The 14,776-nt window shown below is 38.4% G+C and overlaps 1 protein-coding gene across 2 annotated transcripts; it reads left to right on the forward strand.

Annotated features, from left to right (window-relative positions):
- Window positions 1–773: 773 nt before the first annotated feature.
- Window positions 774–11,719, forward strand: LOC111326806 (serine/threonine-protein kinase PLK1). Of its 2 annotated transcripts, none has more exons than XM_022930885.2 (11): window positions 774–1,039; window positions 2,346–2,489; window positions 3,334–3,444; window positions 3,925–4,041; window positions 4,794–5,011; window positions 6,042–6,137; window positions 6,564–7,060; window positions 7,862–8,180; window positions 10,140–10,269; window positions 10,516–10,629; window positions 11,145–11,507. In XM_022930885.2, the coding sequence occupies exons 1-11, from the start codon at window positions 980–982 to the stop codon at window positions 11,358–11,360; spliced, it is 2,022 nt and encodes a 673-aa protein (XP_022786620.2). In that variant the 5' UTR covers window positions 774–979; the 3' UTR covers window positions 11,361–11,507. The 2 variants fall into 2 exon arrangements, with proteins under 2 accessions (XP_022786620.2, XP_022786621.2); XM_022930886.2 differs by having other exon boundaries at window positions 847–1,039; window positions 2,349–2,489; window positions 11,145–11,719.
- The last annotated feature ends 3,057 nt before the right edge of the window (window positions 11,720–14,776 follow it).

A 14,776-nucleotide genomic window follows, 5' to 3' on the forward strand; every position in this document is an offset into this window, starting at 1 on the left:
GAGGACTAGAATATCTAACCATTTCTTGATGTTATAGAAAGGTAGCAAATTCTTCTCAATTATTTTAAGACCTTGAGTGTTGGTCCGGCCAACTTTACACATTACTCTCACAGTGCCTCTCTTCACCCAGGAGAATTTGATGGGTTACCGGCGAATTTAATGCCGGGGGTAACTCTGCGATGGACTAGCATCCCATCCATACTCCTGCTGGCCGCTTCATGCTATGGAAACCGGAGTTAAGCGCCGGCCTGATGGGCCACATGGCTCGTAAGTAGGCTTTACCCTTTTACCTTTCTTGAGACTGGTCATTAAATATGGCAGATTATGCGTAATTTAGAAGAAGCGTAAATGTGCACTTGCCCCTTTGACTTGACTGAGAGAGCATGGGACTTACCCGAAAAAAATTGTAGGGCTATGAGAAAATTCTTCCCTTCCCTTTCTTTACCTTCTCTTATTTTTTCTCCCTTTTTATCTAATCTCACTTTATTTCTACCAAAGTGATTAAACGAGTACCATGTTGAAAAACAATTTGACCACGATGTGATCTTTCAAACCAACTTATAGCGATACTCGCTCAAAACAATCTCGTCGTAATCATAGTGTCACAAGCATTCCAACTGGTGGTTGCTGGTGACAAAAAGAAATTTCTCATTTCCGGCTTCAAAAGATTCAGCCCTGCGTTGAAACGTGGAAAATTATTTCCCTTTTTATTCGGCACAGATTTCCTTTGCAATATTCTATAATTATTTGCAAGTGTTCTTAAACATCGCTAGGGAAGAAAGAAATTTTGAAAGGAAGAGTAACGAAAGAATTTCGCGGTTTTACAGCTGATCATGGCAAGGATCGTAAAGCCAGTTCAATTCTGAAATTTTTTATCATATCTGATCATGGCAAGGATCGTAAAGCCGGTTCAATTCTGAAATTTTTTATCGCAGTGGTACGTAAACAATATTCAAGTGATGTTAAACTACTAAAACCCATGGATTCAGGAATTGAAACAAACGATAGTACAAATGACAATGATAAAGCGGTTTTAAAGGTAAGATCACTACACTAATGGTGAACTATTTGAAAGTGTTCTACCTGGGTGAGAACAGTACCAAAGCCTCATTTAAACCGACAGTATAATCCTTCTTAATCTCAACTATTCACCGATGTCACAAGATTTAATGTTTCCCATTTGTCTCCCGACGATGTTGTATGGGTTGGAAGAAATAAGTGACAGCCTCAGACCAGTGGGCGGGTAACTTGTTCTATCTTAGTTATAAATCATCTAGGCGGGGTAATAGATGAATTTGGACTAGTTATCTGGTAATTTTATTTTACACATTTACCAGAATAACGGTAAAGAATCCCGAATAGCATTATAATTCTGCAAAAGCACTTTTTCCGGGAATTACTTTTATATACAGCCGACGTTATCTACGAAATTATACCGATGGCAATCTATAAGCGAGTACCCGTTGCAAAAAGGACACACAAGCAGTGCCAGTCTGCCTAATATTCGTGGCATTTACAAACCCATGTTCTCTACTTGTTTGATAAGTTGAATGCTCTTCACAGGAAAAGCCGCTAAACATACTTGTATATCGTAGTTTAGAATCCGCTAGATGTTAGAGATGTTTACCAATTTTAGGATTAAAAAAAAGGGATGTATTTATTGCAAGTTTCGATTTGCACTGGTCGCTCACTGCGACATGTTGAAAATTTGCGAATTTGGTCAGTTTTTTCTGACTGTCTCCATTCCATTTCCCTCCTTGGCAATTCGGGTTAAGTCTAGCTCTTTAACTGTGAGTTAAAACTTCGTTTTTGTGTTACAGTCAGATTAAGTTTAGATTACCGTGTAGCATATATTCACGAAAGATATTTAACCGCCAAATGAGCAATTCGAATTAATTCAACGAACTCGTAGCTAGTCTGAAGGTAATTCCTTTTTTTCCCCCCTCCAAAAGTTTTGAGAAAATTTTTTAACAATTGATGGAAAAATTCAACCTAAATTAGCTGCCTGTTTTTCAGGTAACACATATTATTATTAGACAAATATCTCCAGTAGGCATCTGATCGCGTAACCCCTGCATTTAGCTGAGGGTGTTAGCGCGCGCTCAAAATTTCAAGTGCGCAAAACATGTGCGCTCACATCACACAATGACGGTTATACGTGCAATCTTTACGAGCCAATCACATTGCTGTATTAGCAGGTATCTTAGCAGTCCGTTGTAAAAACATGCTTTGAAATAAATAGTTTTTCCCTCAAGAGAACGCACAGCTTAAACGAATCCCCGCAGTGAAGACTTGATATATGTAATTGTGTTAAAATGTCAACGTTAACAACAAATTATGTTCAGCAGCCTGCAGTTTATAGAGGAGCTGTGGATCGATCATCGGTGAAGAAATCAAGAACAGCTAAAGACATCCCATTACCGGAAGTACCAAAAGTCATCGACAACGGAAATGGGAAACGCTACTTTCGCGGAAGATTGCTCGGCAAGGTAAGTTATGTTAAGTGAAAATCATCTTGCTCATAAAAAAGCCAGATCTGCTTTGCTTTCAACAAAATAAGAACAGATTAGAACAGGCCTTCGGTATATTGACGCAACACCTTAATCGACGATACTCTCCAACATAGCTCCGCTACTTAGCAATCTGTAAAATTTAAAAATTTGACGCATAACTCTGCCTGATTTGCGCAGGAACTAAGCTGAGCTAAAACCGTGACAGTAACTTAGAGATTCCTTAAATGAACACTTTAAACTGCCTTATGGTAGATTCGATATTTTATTTACTTCTATTTGAAATTCGTAATCTGCAACTGTAATTTATCTCTCCGCCCATTTACGGTCGATGTTTGTTAGCAATTTCCATCAATACCAGTGCTCAGTTTTCAGATACGTAGTCCAGGCTACAAATTTCGTTACGGATTGTCAATGCAGCCATAATCTCATGTCCTTGTTTTTCAAAGACAACTGTTTTGCTATGCAGTACAAAATAACCCCATTTCCAGATTGACCACATCTGCACAATCGCTTCACTTTTGCCTAACAACTGGAAAATTGACACATTAGTCATCGTAATGCAAATCGATTTCTGCCTAAAGAACGCTCTTAGAGTGATCAAAATGTTTTCAAAGAGTTCATAGCGTACAGACTTAGAATGTTTTGAACTTTAAGATATATATACCGCTTCTCGAGGAGTAAAAACATAGACACCAACGATTGATTCGACTGTTTTAAAGTGCTCCCCTGAAATCATTAAGTTTTCGTAACTCAATTTTAAATAAGATTTATATTAAGATAAAACTGAATCTCATGGCATTATATTCTTTTGTATTCTCAGGGTGGGTTCGCTCGTGTTTATGAAGTCACTGATATGTCAACAAACAAGTTGTATGCCCTGAAAGCCGTACCAAAGGCTAAACTCACAAAGTCTGCGGACAAATATAACAAAGTGAGTGAACACGTCTATCAATATCTAGTTGAAGTATCTGGACCAAAAAGTTATCTTTCTGGCTGTAGATTAAGTTGTTGTGAAGAACAGGACAGAACATGCACTTTCTTTGTCACTAACAAATGAACATTTACCTCATTGTATACTGAATTGCAACACCTGGTGAATTTATGATTTCATTTTTTTTTATCCCCAATTCTTTGGCGGAAAATGGCCTCCGCCCTTTTTCGTTTGTTTCCTTGAAATTGGTTTACATGTATAAAAAAAATGCCCAGCTATTTCTCGACAAGTTATAATGGTTTTTCCAACAATCAAGTTACCACAGCAACACTACAACCTATTAAAAACACCCTTAATTTTTTTATCCTACGATAGAGATTTGGGCGACTACCCTCACCAGATATGAACCAAAGATGAAATTACAACAACGCCAAGGACAAGTGACTTAATAGTTTATGACAATTAAAATGTATTTTGCAGATAGAAACAGAAATTGAACTTCACAAGAGTCTCAGGCAAAGACACGTGGTTGGTTTTCATGGACATTTTGATGATGATCAATATGTATACATACTGCTGGAGCTTTGCAGCCGAAAGGTGATTATGAATTATTCTCATCAGTGAAAAGCATTTTCCAGCCTGAGATCCCTGAGTACGAAGAGGTTTACTCCTAGCTAAACATAGTATAACTTATGCAACCTCGTTCCTAGGGCCTTTTCCGTAGACCCTGGAACGATGTTGTAACATGGGAAACATAATCAAAACACGATGGACTAATTCTTCCTAGTTTGGATTTACTTAGTGCAAGGTTCACACATGACATTGAGAAGGATGCATATATTTTTCCTGAGCAACTAGCCTATTATCCGGGTTAGCACTTTATAAAGAGAGATAAAGTGCCCTCACAAAAACCTGACGATTCTATCGTAAACTCTTTGTCAGAGCGAACTGTGGAGCTGCCTTTATCAAAATTTAGTTTATTATCATCCAAGAAGTTTACCTGCCTACGACGGAGTAGAAAAGTTTTCCCACAGATTGATGATTTTCCCATGAGCATTTTGCAGATGATGATGATGATTTTCCCATGAGCATTTTGCAGATGATGATGATGATTTTCCCATGAGCATTTTGCAGAGGATGCCTCATTCCCATGATTAGCGTTAAACTACTGTCTCTATTCCTTTAAATGACACGATGCTCTGGTTGTTAGCACCTCCTTCAATATTTTCAAATGTTTCTTTTTTTCTTTTCTTTGCCTTATTATTTCAGCCAATCAGCCTGACAACATTAGGCTGAATAATAGTTAAACATTTATTCCTCCTTTTGTTTTGATATCTTTTTTCTTGCAGTCTTTAGTACAGACACTCAAAAACCGTGGAAAATTAACAGAACCTGAAGTGCGTAATCTTATGTACCAAGCCGTGCAGGCATGTTCATATTTGCACGCCCAACGGGTCATACATCGTGACATCAAAGTCGGTAACTTCTTTCTCAATGCTGACATGGAACTGAGGCTTGGAGATTTTGGCTTGGCAGTGAGACTGAAGGAAGGAGAGAATAAAATAAAGTAAGTAAAAGAATCCTAGCAAAAAATAGGCTCCAAACCTGAATAATCCCAAATGGTGTTCTAAGTTCTGAACGAAAAAAATCTCGTGATCAGAAGAAACGACCAAAACTTCTGGCGCACACGTTACGTACTCAAGAGTATCTTTTGCCCTACACACGTGTACGTGTGTGGAGACACGCTACCTTCCTGCGAGTATATAAATGCTCTGAATTGTAAGCCATAGTTTAAAAAAAGGTTTCCTAGGCTTCAGCTAGGGCACAAACTTTTAAGACTCTTTATTCTGGCAGGACTGAGTCAGTGCGAGAAAAGACTGCTCATGTAATCATTCTGCGCTTCTCGTCACTCGGATTTCCTTGTATCACATGCCATGTTGTGGGCTCCCTTGCTTTGAGGCTGAGTGATAGAAATTTCTTCAATTTGCAAAACAACAATGTTGTGCAATAAAATGCCAAGAAATGACCCCAGTATTACTTTGCGTTAACGTATCACATTATCATTTCACAAAGTACTAATACGTGAGACTATTCTCGGCAGTTCCTCTTTTAGTGTTCCTATCGACCATAGGAATGATTAACTGAATTAAATACGCGGTAGTAATAATAACCTTTATTTTAAAAGGGGGACACCAATTACTTTTGAAAGTTTTCTCCCTAGTGGCCCTCTAAAACACCCACCCATCCCACCCCAGGGGAGGACATCCATCACACAGTAATCTCGTGTGTGGGAAATTAACGTCTCCCACCCCTAGCCCTGCAGGAGACGGAACCTCCATTTATTCGTCCCTATCCGAGAAGACTAGAATATCTAACCATTTCTTGATGTTATAGAAAGGTAGCAAATCATTCTTCTCAATTATTTTAAGACCTTGAGTGTTGGTCCGGTCGGGGCTCGAACCCTCCAACTCCCGCACAACAGTCCAGCGTTCTATCCATTGAGCTAACTGGGAGGCGGTCTGATCTTTTGTTGGAAAAAGCTTGTCCGGGTAATTCGTTCCAATGCACGTCATCATCTTTTTGTTTTTGTTTTTCAGAACAATGTGTGGTACACCAAACTATATTGCCCCTGAAGTCTTGTCTAAAGAAGGACACAGCTACGAGGTTGACACCTGGGCTTTGGGTTGTGTTATGTAAGTCTTCGGGAAAAGTACCCGTAGTCTAAGATTCAGTGTTTCTTGTTGCATTTCTCAACGTCAAATGATGCAATGTTTACATGATGGGAAGTTAAAGAAATAATCAAAGTGCCAGTAGTAGACGAAGAACTTTTAAAAATTTGATGCACTTAACATGGAATTTGGGTTTGGATATTGGATTTGTGTCACTCGTCATAAGAAGTAAATCTTATGGCTATTTATCAAATTTTTTTCGTGGTCAGGAAAATATGTCGATGGAGTATTTCACAGGCTGGCGCGTGTCAATCGTAAAATGTCTCACTTTTTTAGTTGTTGGAGATAATCAGATTCAAAAGGTCTATATAATGGAGGTACTTACTGATTCAGTCCAAATATTTATCGGGTGAAGGGTGTTATCTTGACTCATTCTTCTTTTTAATACAGGTACACATTATTGATTGGACATCCACCCTTTGAAACGAAGTCTCTAAAGGAAACATACAACCGAATACGGAACAACGAATACACGATTCCGGCTCGTATCTCCGACAGCGCGGCGAAACTCATTCGGAAAATGCTTCAAGCGAACCCCGCCAACAGGCCCTCTCTAAACGACATTCTCTCTGACGAATTTTTCAAGAAGGGTTTTTTTCCCAACAGACTTCCTGCATCGGTAGTTACAACTTCTCCAAGATGGTCGGAATACGAAAGGACACGAGAGTCTAGCCAGAAGATATCAAAAGATGCGATCAAGAAAATAACATTGGCTTTGTCGCACCAAATGAAACTTTCTACGGACGAGAAAGAAGAGTCACTTGAAAAAGATTTTAATGAAGTGGAAAGAAAAGGAGAAAAAAGCAGTGTAGCTCCTAGTAGTGAAAAAGAAAGTGAGTTGAGTGGAAATCATGAAACTAGCTGTGCCCGAGACATAGGACAAGAAGGTAAAATTTTGTAAAAATTATGTCCTCAGTTTCCTATGGAACTTACAACGAGAATCTGTCTACTGACATGAGTGTCTGGGGTGCCCAGTCATTTCCTTAATTCTCATCACCTTGTTGTTAGATTCAGTTGTTATACTGTTGGGGGAAATAAGATGATTATCGTAGAGGTTAAAGAATTAAACGCAAGCCAGGTGGATGAAGTCGAGATTTTCTGGAAATGTCGTTGCTTTCCTCGTTTTCGTTTTTCTTGAAGAATGAAATGCCGAACATTGTTATTTGAGAAACGGCAGAATTTTGAACCGAGCTTTAATTTCATCTCCTTTCATGCATCTTGTCGGAATCCCTTTGATTTTTAAGGTAATTTGGTTTTATCAACTGAGTTGAAAATGTAAATTGACCACCTTGAAGTGTTTAACAACTGACGTTTCGAGCGTTAACCCTTCCTCCATTTGCTCTGACGAAGGGCTAACGCTCGAAACGTCAGCTTTTAAACTCTTTACGGTGGCCAATTTACATTTTAAACTCATCTGCTACACCAAATTACCTTGTTCCCCCCACTGACGCAGCGCCATAGTTTCTTTAGAAACTCACCCTCTTTATTCGTTTGGTTTTTATTTTAACAAGGTCGAAATGAAACTTTTTCGTGTTTACTAGCAATCGTAATCAGTCGTACAAATAATACCTCAGCGGTCACCTGACTCAAGTGAAAAGCTTTGTTTGTGCTTACAAAAATAAGTAATGATAGGGAGGGTTCTCGGTGATCAAGAATTTTGTAGGTAAGATTTATATTCACGTTCTTAGGGCAGAGAAGGCCAAAATACTTTCCTCCCGAAGAATTGATGTCCAAACTTTCAAGCTTCCTGGAATGCCTCGAAGAACGCCCGCAAAAGACTTCAGCAGGAAAATCTTCAGGACCCTGTGCGAAAAGGCCCCCTCCAAACTCATCAGAGAACGTGCGAAAATCAGGGGGGACGTTACCCTCTGCTACTCCTAGGTCCTTGCTGGTTACTAAATGGGTAGATTACAGTAACAAGTATGGATTTGGAGCCCAGATGTCAGATGGAAGTGTGACTGTTAGGTTCAATGACTGCAGTAAGATAACAATCTCTCCTAACAAAAGGTGAGATATAATCTGAAATATTCTAACAACTTCCATTCGATTGTATTCGAGTCGGTCGAGAGATAAGTGATTTGGCAAGCCAATACTAAGTAAGTCCGTCGGTTAGTCAGCCGGTGAGTGGTCGGTATGTCAGTAAATCAGCCGGTCAGTCGGTCAGTTAGCCAGTCAGTCGGTAAGTCAGCCAGCCACTCAATCAGGGAATCAGTTAGTCAGTCAGTCAGTCAGTCAGTCAGTTTGTCAGTCAGTCAGTCAGTCAGTTAGTCAGTCTGTCAGTAAGTCTGTCAGTCAGTCAGTCTGTCAGTCAGTCAGTCTGTCAGTCAGTCAGTCAGTCAGTGTGTCAGTCAGTCAGTCTGTCAGTCAGTCAGTCTGTCAGTCAGTCAGTCAGTCAGTGTGTCAGTCAGTAAGTCTGTCAGTCAGTCAGTCAGTCAGCCTGTCAGTCTGTCAGTCTGTCAGTCAGTCTGTCAGCCAGTCTGTCAGTCAGTCAGTCAGTCAGTCAGCCAGTCTGTCAGTCAGTCATTCTGTCAGTCAGTCTGTCAGTCAGTCTGTCAGTCAGTCATTCTGTCAGTCAGTCTGTCAGTCATTCTGTTAGTCATTCTGTCAGTCAGTCAGTCAGTCAGTCATTCTGTCAGTCAGTCTGTTTGTATTTCTAATAAGTGAAATTTGATTTTATCAACTGAATTGGTAATGTAAATTGGTCACAGTAAGAAGTTTAGAAGCTGGCGTTTCGAGGGTTAGCCCTTCGTCAGAGCGAATGACTATCCACCGAGTTAACGCTCAAGAGTTAACGTTGGTCCAGCGCACCATCAAATGGGTTACACATGTCTATTAGGCGTATTGATAGATGATCAACTAAATTGGTCTAAACATGTTAGCGTTTTTAAAAAAGGCTTTGTTGATAAGTTAAACTTGTTAAAACGTAGCAAATTTCTTCCAAAGAATATGTTATTAGACTTGTATTTTAGAGTTATTATGCCGTCGATCGTATATGGAATATCAGTATGGGGAGGTCTCAGAAATAAGGAGGGTTTTAAGGCATTAGAAGCACTTCATTGTAGAGCTGCGAGAATTATCTTTGAGCTACCTTGGGAGATGTCTAATGCTGATGTTATGAAAAAGGCTAACTGGTCCCCTTTAGCCTTTACGTATAAAATTAGCTTAGCTAAGCTTATGTATAAAATCCATAATAACCTGACTCCAGACGCTGTGTCAGCTATTATTAAGAACAATGATAACATCAAGCGATATCAACTTAGGAAGAAACAACTTAAAACAAGTTAGGAAGAAACTGAAAATCCTTCTTTTTAACACCTACTACATGAGGACCTCTGTAGCTCGTAGAGGAGCAATAGTTTGGAACACCGTCGTTGGTTCCTCAACTTAATGACGATATAGACAATGTTAAGAAATATGCGATTATGGCTAGACGATCTAAGGCTTTGCTACACCTTGATTTCGACTGTATCTCCCCTCAAACATTAACCAGAAGGGAGGAAGATTTTAAGTATAATTAGTGTTGATAATTAGACGATATTAGAGTACCACCTTGTTTTTTAGAATTTTAAGCTTTTATCGTTTTAGACTTGTAACGGTAGTAAGTAGCGATATGATTTTAGCTGGTGTATATCCTATTTATTCTCTAATTCATTAGTTATCTTACTTAATTATTTAGACACGACCCCACAAGCGAAGTGTCTCTTTAAATACTTATCGTGTATAAATAAAGATTATTGATTGATTGATTGATCGATTGACCGACTGACTATCTGACTGTCTGCCTGTCAACTAATCAAGCTGTCAGTCAGTTAGTCAGGCAGCTGGACAGGCATTATGTGCAGTTAATGAAGTAGCCAGTGAGTCAGTCAGGTAGCCGGATGCGCAGTACTTAATCAAAAAGCCAGTCAGTCATTGTATTGTGCTTCTCTTTAATTTGCTGACCTTTCTTACGCCTTTATCTGACAGTTTTGTTCACTATTGCGATCAAGTAAACAACATATGTCCGTTTCGGTCCACCGCAGTGCCAAAGAACTTACAGGCTAAGTTCATGTTGCTCACTTTCTTTGGGAACTACATGGAAAAACATCTGTTGAAGGTATGGTTCGGGGAACACCGCATACACCGAGATACTCTATTCTTAAGGCGTGTCTCTCTGATTAGAAGTGCAAATGAGTATGAGTAGATGTCGTGGATAGTCTAAGAAAATATATAGTGTTCATGATTGGAGTACTTTTTGGGGAGATACAACATGTCAAATATGAAAGGTAAAACCAACAACAGAAGCATACACTCATCTCCATTTTATTTTGTTAAAAAGACGAAAAACACTTTCAACCAACAGGGAGGCGATTCCAAGACATTCACATCCGCTGACCAACCAAGCTTTCCGTTTATTGACATCTGGTTTCGCACAGACATTACCATGGTGATGTATCTTAGCAACGGAACCCTACAGGTATGTATACTTTATTTGTTCGTTTTTCTAAGCATTACAAAGATATCGAAATACTAACATAGAGGCCATAATGAGTGTCACCTCCTTTTCCCCATCATTAAACTGTGCAATAAGACAGAAAAGAAAATGTAAAACATTGTACACCGCTTATATCAGCGTGCATAGATAGATAGATAGATGATCGTCCCTATCATTGGCTCAAACTTTTTCCTTCTTTCCAAGCCTTCGAGAGATGATCGAAGAGAGAAATTACTATAAGAAATAGTTGGCAACTATAGGTAAAAAGCGCCCTTCATTCGACTGAATAATTTCGGAACCCCTGCCAACAAGAGCGTTAGAAGCTCAGTTTGAAAATTGGCCAAACATGATTTTTTATTCGCCCTTCTTAGCGCCTTTCACGTAATTGGGTTTCCTTGCGAGTTGAATTGAGTTTTAATGATTGTTGCACGTTATAAGCTACACAGTTTAAACTGTTAAAGTGAAATTTAATAGAGTAATTTTCAATTTCTTAACAGGTGAACTTTTTCAATGATCACACAAAAATCGCTCTTATACCTGGAACTAGTGACGTGTTAGTGATTTACATTGACAAGCAGCGAGAGGGGACAACTTATGTTATGTCTGATATAAACAAACAAGGGTGTGCTTCAGAATTGATAGAAAGACTTCGTTATTGCAAAAGAGTGCTCAAAAAGGTCTGCGAGTTAGTTGAGGAGGAAAGCAATTCTTAACGCTTCTTTAAGAGACCATAGGACACTTTCGACCGTTTTAACACAGTATTGGATGAAACGCCGCGTGCGAAAGAGAAACGTTTATAAATGATGCATTATTGATTTGTTATATATTTATTTACTATGAAGATAATAATTGTACGAAAGTAACTGTACAAAAGTAATTTAAAATAAGAAATGTATTAGTACTCAACATTTATGGGAAACTGCAAGAGCGTCTGTAACAAAATTGGCCAGTGCTAATGTAGAGGAACTCGAAAACGAGTTACCGTACATCAAAAGGCACTGGTGGTAAGGGCGAAACATAAGATATCACTAACTGGTTAAAAAGAAGAAATAAAGAGGGAAGTTTTAACTACTGTCCTCCCACTTGTGTTTTTCATCTAATAGCAAGTGGTCTTTAACACGTGACGCCTGAGCTCGCCAGATTCTGACAGATGACTTTTAAGCCTACGCTGATTCATTGTGTTGGTCTGTATTGCGTTACTGAACCATACACGTTTCTCACTCCACTCTGTGTTCTCTCTCCCCTCTGTGTTCTCTCTCCACTCGTGCATTTAACCTGACTTACAAAAACTTTGATGCTGGGGATAACCATGAACTAGAATTTAATCTTGGAGAAGAACTCCGCTTACCTATCAAATGACCTATACGGCTCCGATCGCGCACTACCAGAGAAAACAAAAGTGAAAGTTGACGCGTGCAGGGCCGGAGGGGTTGACGGGGGCCGGTCGACACAGTTCTTTTGTGTTTTCAGAGAACGTGAATTAAAATTGTGGAGTTCAAATTAAAACAAAACGAATGAGAAAACGAGTCGCGATGAACTGCGCTTATCTTTCCTACACGAAGAAAAAAGGAAAAGATTTTTCTGTAGAATCTTTTAAGTAGTTGACCAGTACTAGAGCGTGCCCTTCCTTCCTTCGACCTTCCTTCGCTTTTTTATTCGTTACGGTGGCCAATTTACATATTTCAACTGAGTTGGTATAACCAAATTACGGCCTATTTAGGTTGAAACAACACTTTTGACACACGGTGGTCAAATGATAAAACGCTTATGCCGTATTTCTTCGAATGAGCGCCCACGCTCAAATAGGCGCCAACTCCCTAGGCCATAGTTTCAAACAAGCGCCCTCGAACAAGCACGCCCACTTCTTCTCACACTTTCTTCAACTCCATTGCTACTTTATTACCTTTTTGACAACAATAGGCGCTCCCCCTTCGATAAACACCCCTTTCTTATAGCCGCCGAAATTTAAAACAAGTGCCCGGGCTCTTATTCGAGGAATTAAGGTACATAGAAGGTCTTTCCTCCCCGATTCTAACTGGGTCTTCCGTAAAAATGTAAAGCTTCAAATGTTACGTTTAGCATTTGTCACTCTCATCCATGGAACAAAATGTAAGAAATAAAAGTAGTGATAATAATAATAATAATACTAATGATAATGATAATTTTTTTTTTTAAAATGATAATTTTATCTTTATTCACTATAATCACTAAAAGTATTTACAAAAATTATGATGAAATGCTTAAAAATCGAAAACAAATGCGTCAAAATGTCCAGTAAAAATCCCAGAAAAAGCTCATGGATACAAACTTCTTATAATAATTATAATGATGATCATAATTAAGGTATAAATATTACAAAACAAGTTTAAAAAGTCTCTAACTGAGAGAAAAGTTTTGAATCTCTTCGGTATTAACTTAATAATAATAATAGATTTTTCCTTAAAAATATTTCACAAAAAGCAGTTCTCTAAAAAAAAATTAAAAGTTCAGTAAACTAAGCTACATACTAAAAAATTGAATACTTAAATTCTCTAAAAAAAATAATGATAATAATAATAATAATAATAATAATGGAAACTTATTTGTGTTTTTAAATGTACAATTGTAAATCTCACTACCTATAGGCAATTTACAAATGCTGCTTGAGATTGGCTTATTCAACACACACACAAAAATCAAAATTGCATCAAATCTGGGTTGTCTCAATTCCTATTTCTACAACAAAAGACGTAATATGTTGCTCTAATAGCTATATTTATCATTTTCTTGATTATGTAAAGTTGCTGCTTTTTGGCAATGCCTATGTCATTCATCGTGCCTAAGAACGTAGAGCATTCATCTGAGAAAACGCCAAAGGAGCTCATGGAGAGATTTACAAATTTCACACATCTGAAAGTTCTACTCATTTCGTTAATCAAGTTCCGATATTTTTTCTTTTTTACCTACTGCATTGTTGTACAAGTTAGATTCGAAACCAACTGTTAATTCTAGAACATATAGGCACTTGGACTGGGTTAGGAAAAGAAGATCTGGGCGATAATTTCACCAGTTATTATTGAGGGATTTAGAAAACCAGTAACATTTGCATAGATTGAGGAGCTAACATTAATTACAGGTGGAAGGGACTTGGCAATGAAGTTAAGGATTGAGTCGTGTCTTCAGGTAAAGCGATCAAGGTATTGTTAACAACCAGCGACAACATGAAGGAGTGACTCAGGATTAAGGCAAAAGGAACAATCAGGACTTTGTGATAATCCCCATCTTACCAAATTCTTACGTGTAGGAAGAGAGTTGTCGATGTAGCGGATGGTAAAGTTGTAAATGTTCTTCGGTAGATGGGACTGGGCCACTGACCAAATAGAATTAACAGATGACAATGAATACTTGATAACATTTGAGAAGAAGAAACCTTGAGATGTTAGGTGGTGTTGCAGTTTATCCTCTTGATTAGAACGGAAATCCTTAAGAACTTTCCTAGTGGATTTGTACACATCATATTGAATATTAGTGTGACAGCTTGACGATTTCCAGAGAGCTTTCAAGGAATCATTTGGGGACTCTTAATGAATTTCGGAGAACTGACGGGCACTGAGTAAATTTGATAGAGGGAGGACAAATATTAAGACCAAATTTATTGCTTTCTAGGAAGACATTGCTCAGTGTTCCAGATATCGGAATATCAAGCCATTTTCGGATGTAGCCATTCACTACAGAGTCGAGATGTTGCGTTATCCAGGTTTTGGATACATTTGCTATGGTGAAATGCCATGACAACTTCGATAGGACATAGCGGCTGTACAGAAGTTTGTGTTTAGGATGCAGTAGCTTTATATCTAATAATACTAATAATGAAGAATTGTCAAATTCGTAGCTGGTGAGTATACGTTATAGAACTACATACTGTCCAATTTGGAAGTGATTGGATGGAAAAAATTCTGGACGAGGCCGAACAATAACTATAATAATAGCAATAATAATAATAATAATAAACCAGAAAAGCAAGATAGAGAACATCTGACAGGAAAACTTAAAGAACCGTTTTAATCCAAGCAATTAGAGCTGTAGTGATACGATCTTTGGATAAGCATAACTAAATGTACTGCACCACAAATACAGATGTATTAGGCAT

This window comes from Stylophora pistillata, chromosome 11, assembly GCF_964205215.1.
Source record: "Stylophora pistillata chromosome 11, jaStyPist1.2, whole genome shotgun sequence".
Classification (NCBI taxonomy): domain Eukaryota; kingdom Metazoa; phylum Cnidaria; class Anthozoa; order Scleractinia; family Pocilloporidae; genus Stylophora; species Stylophora pistillata.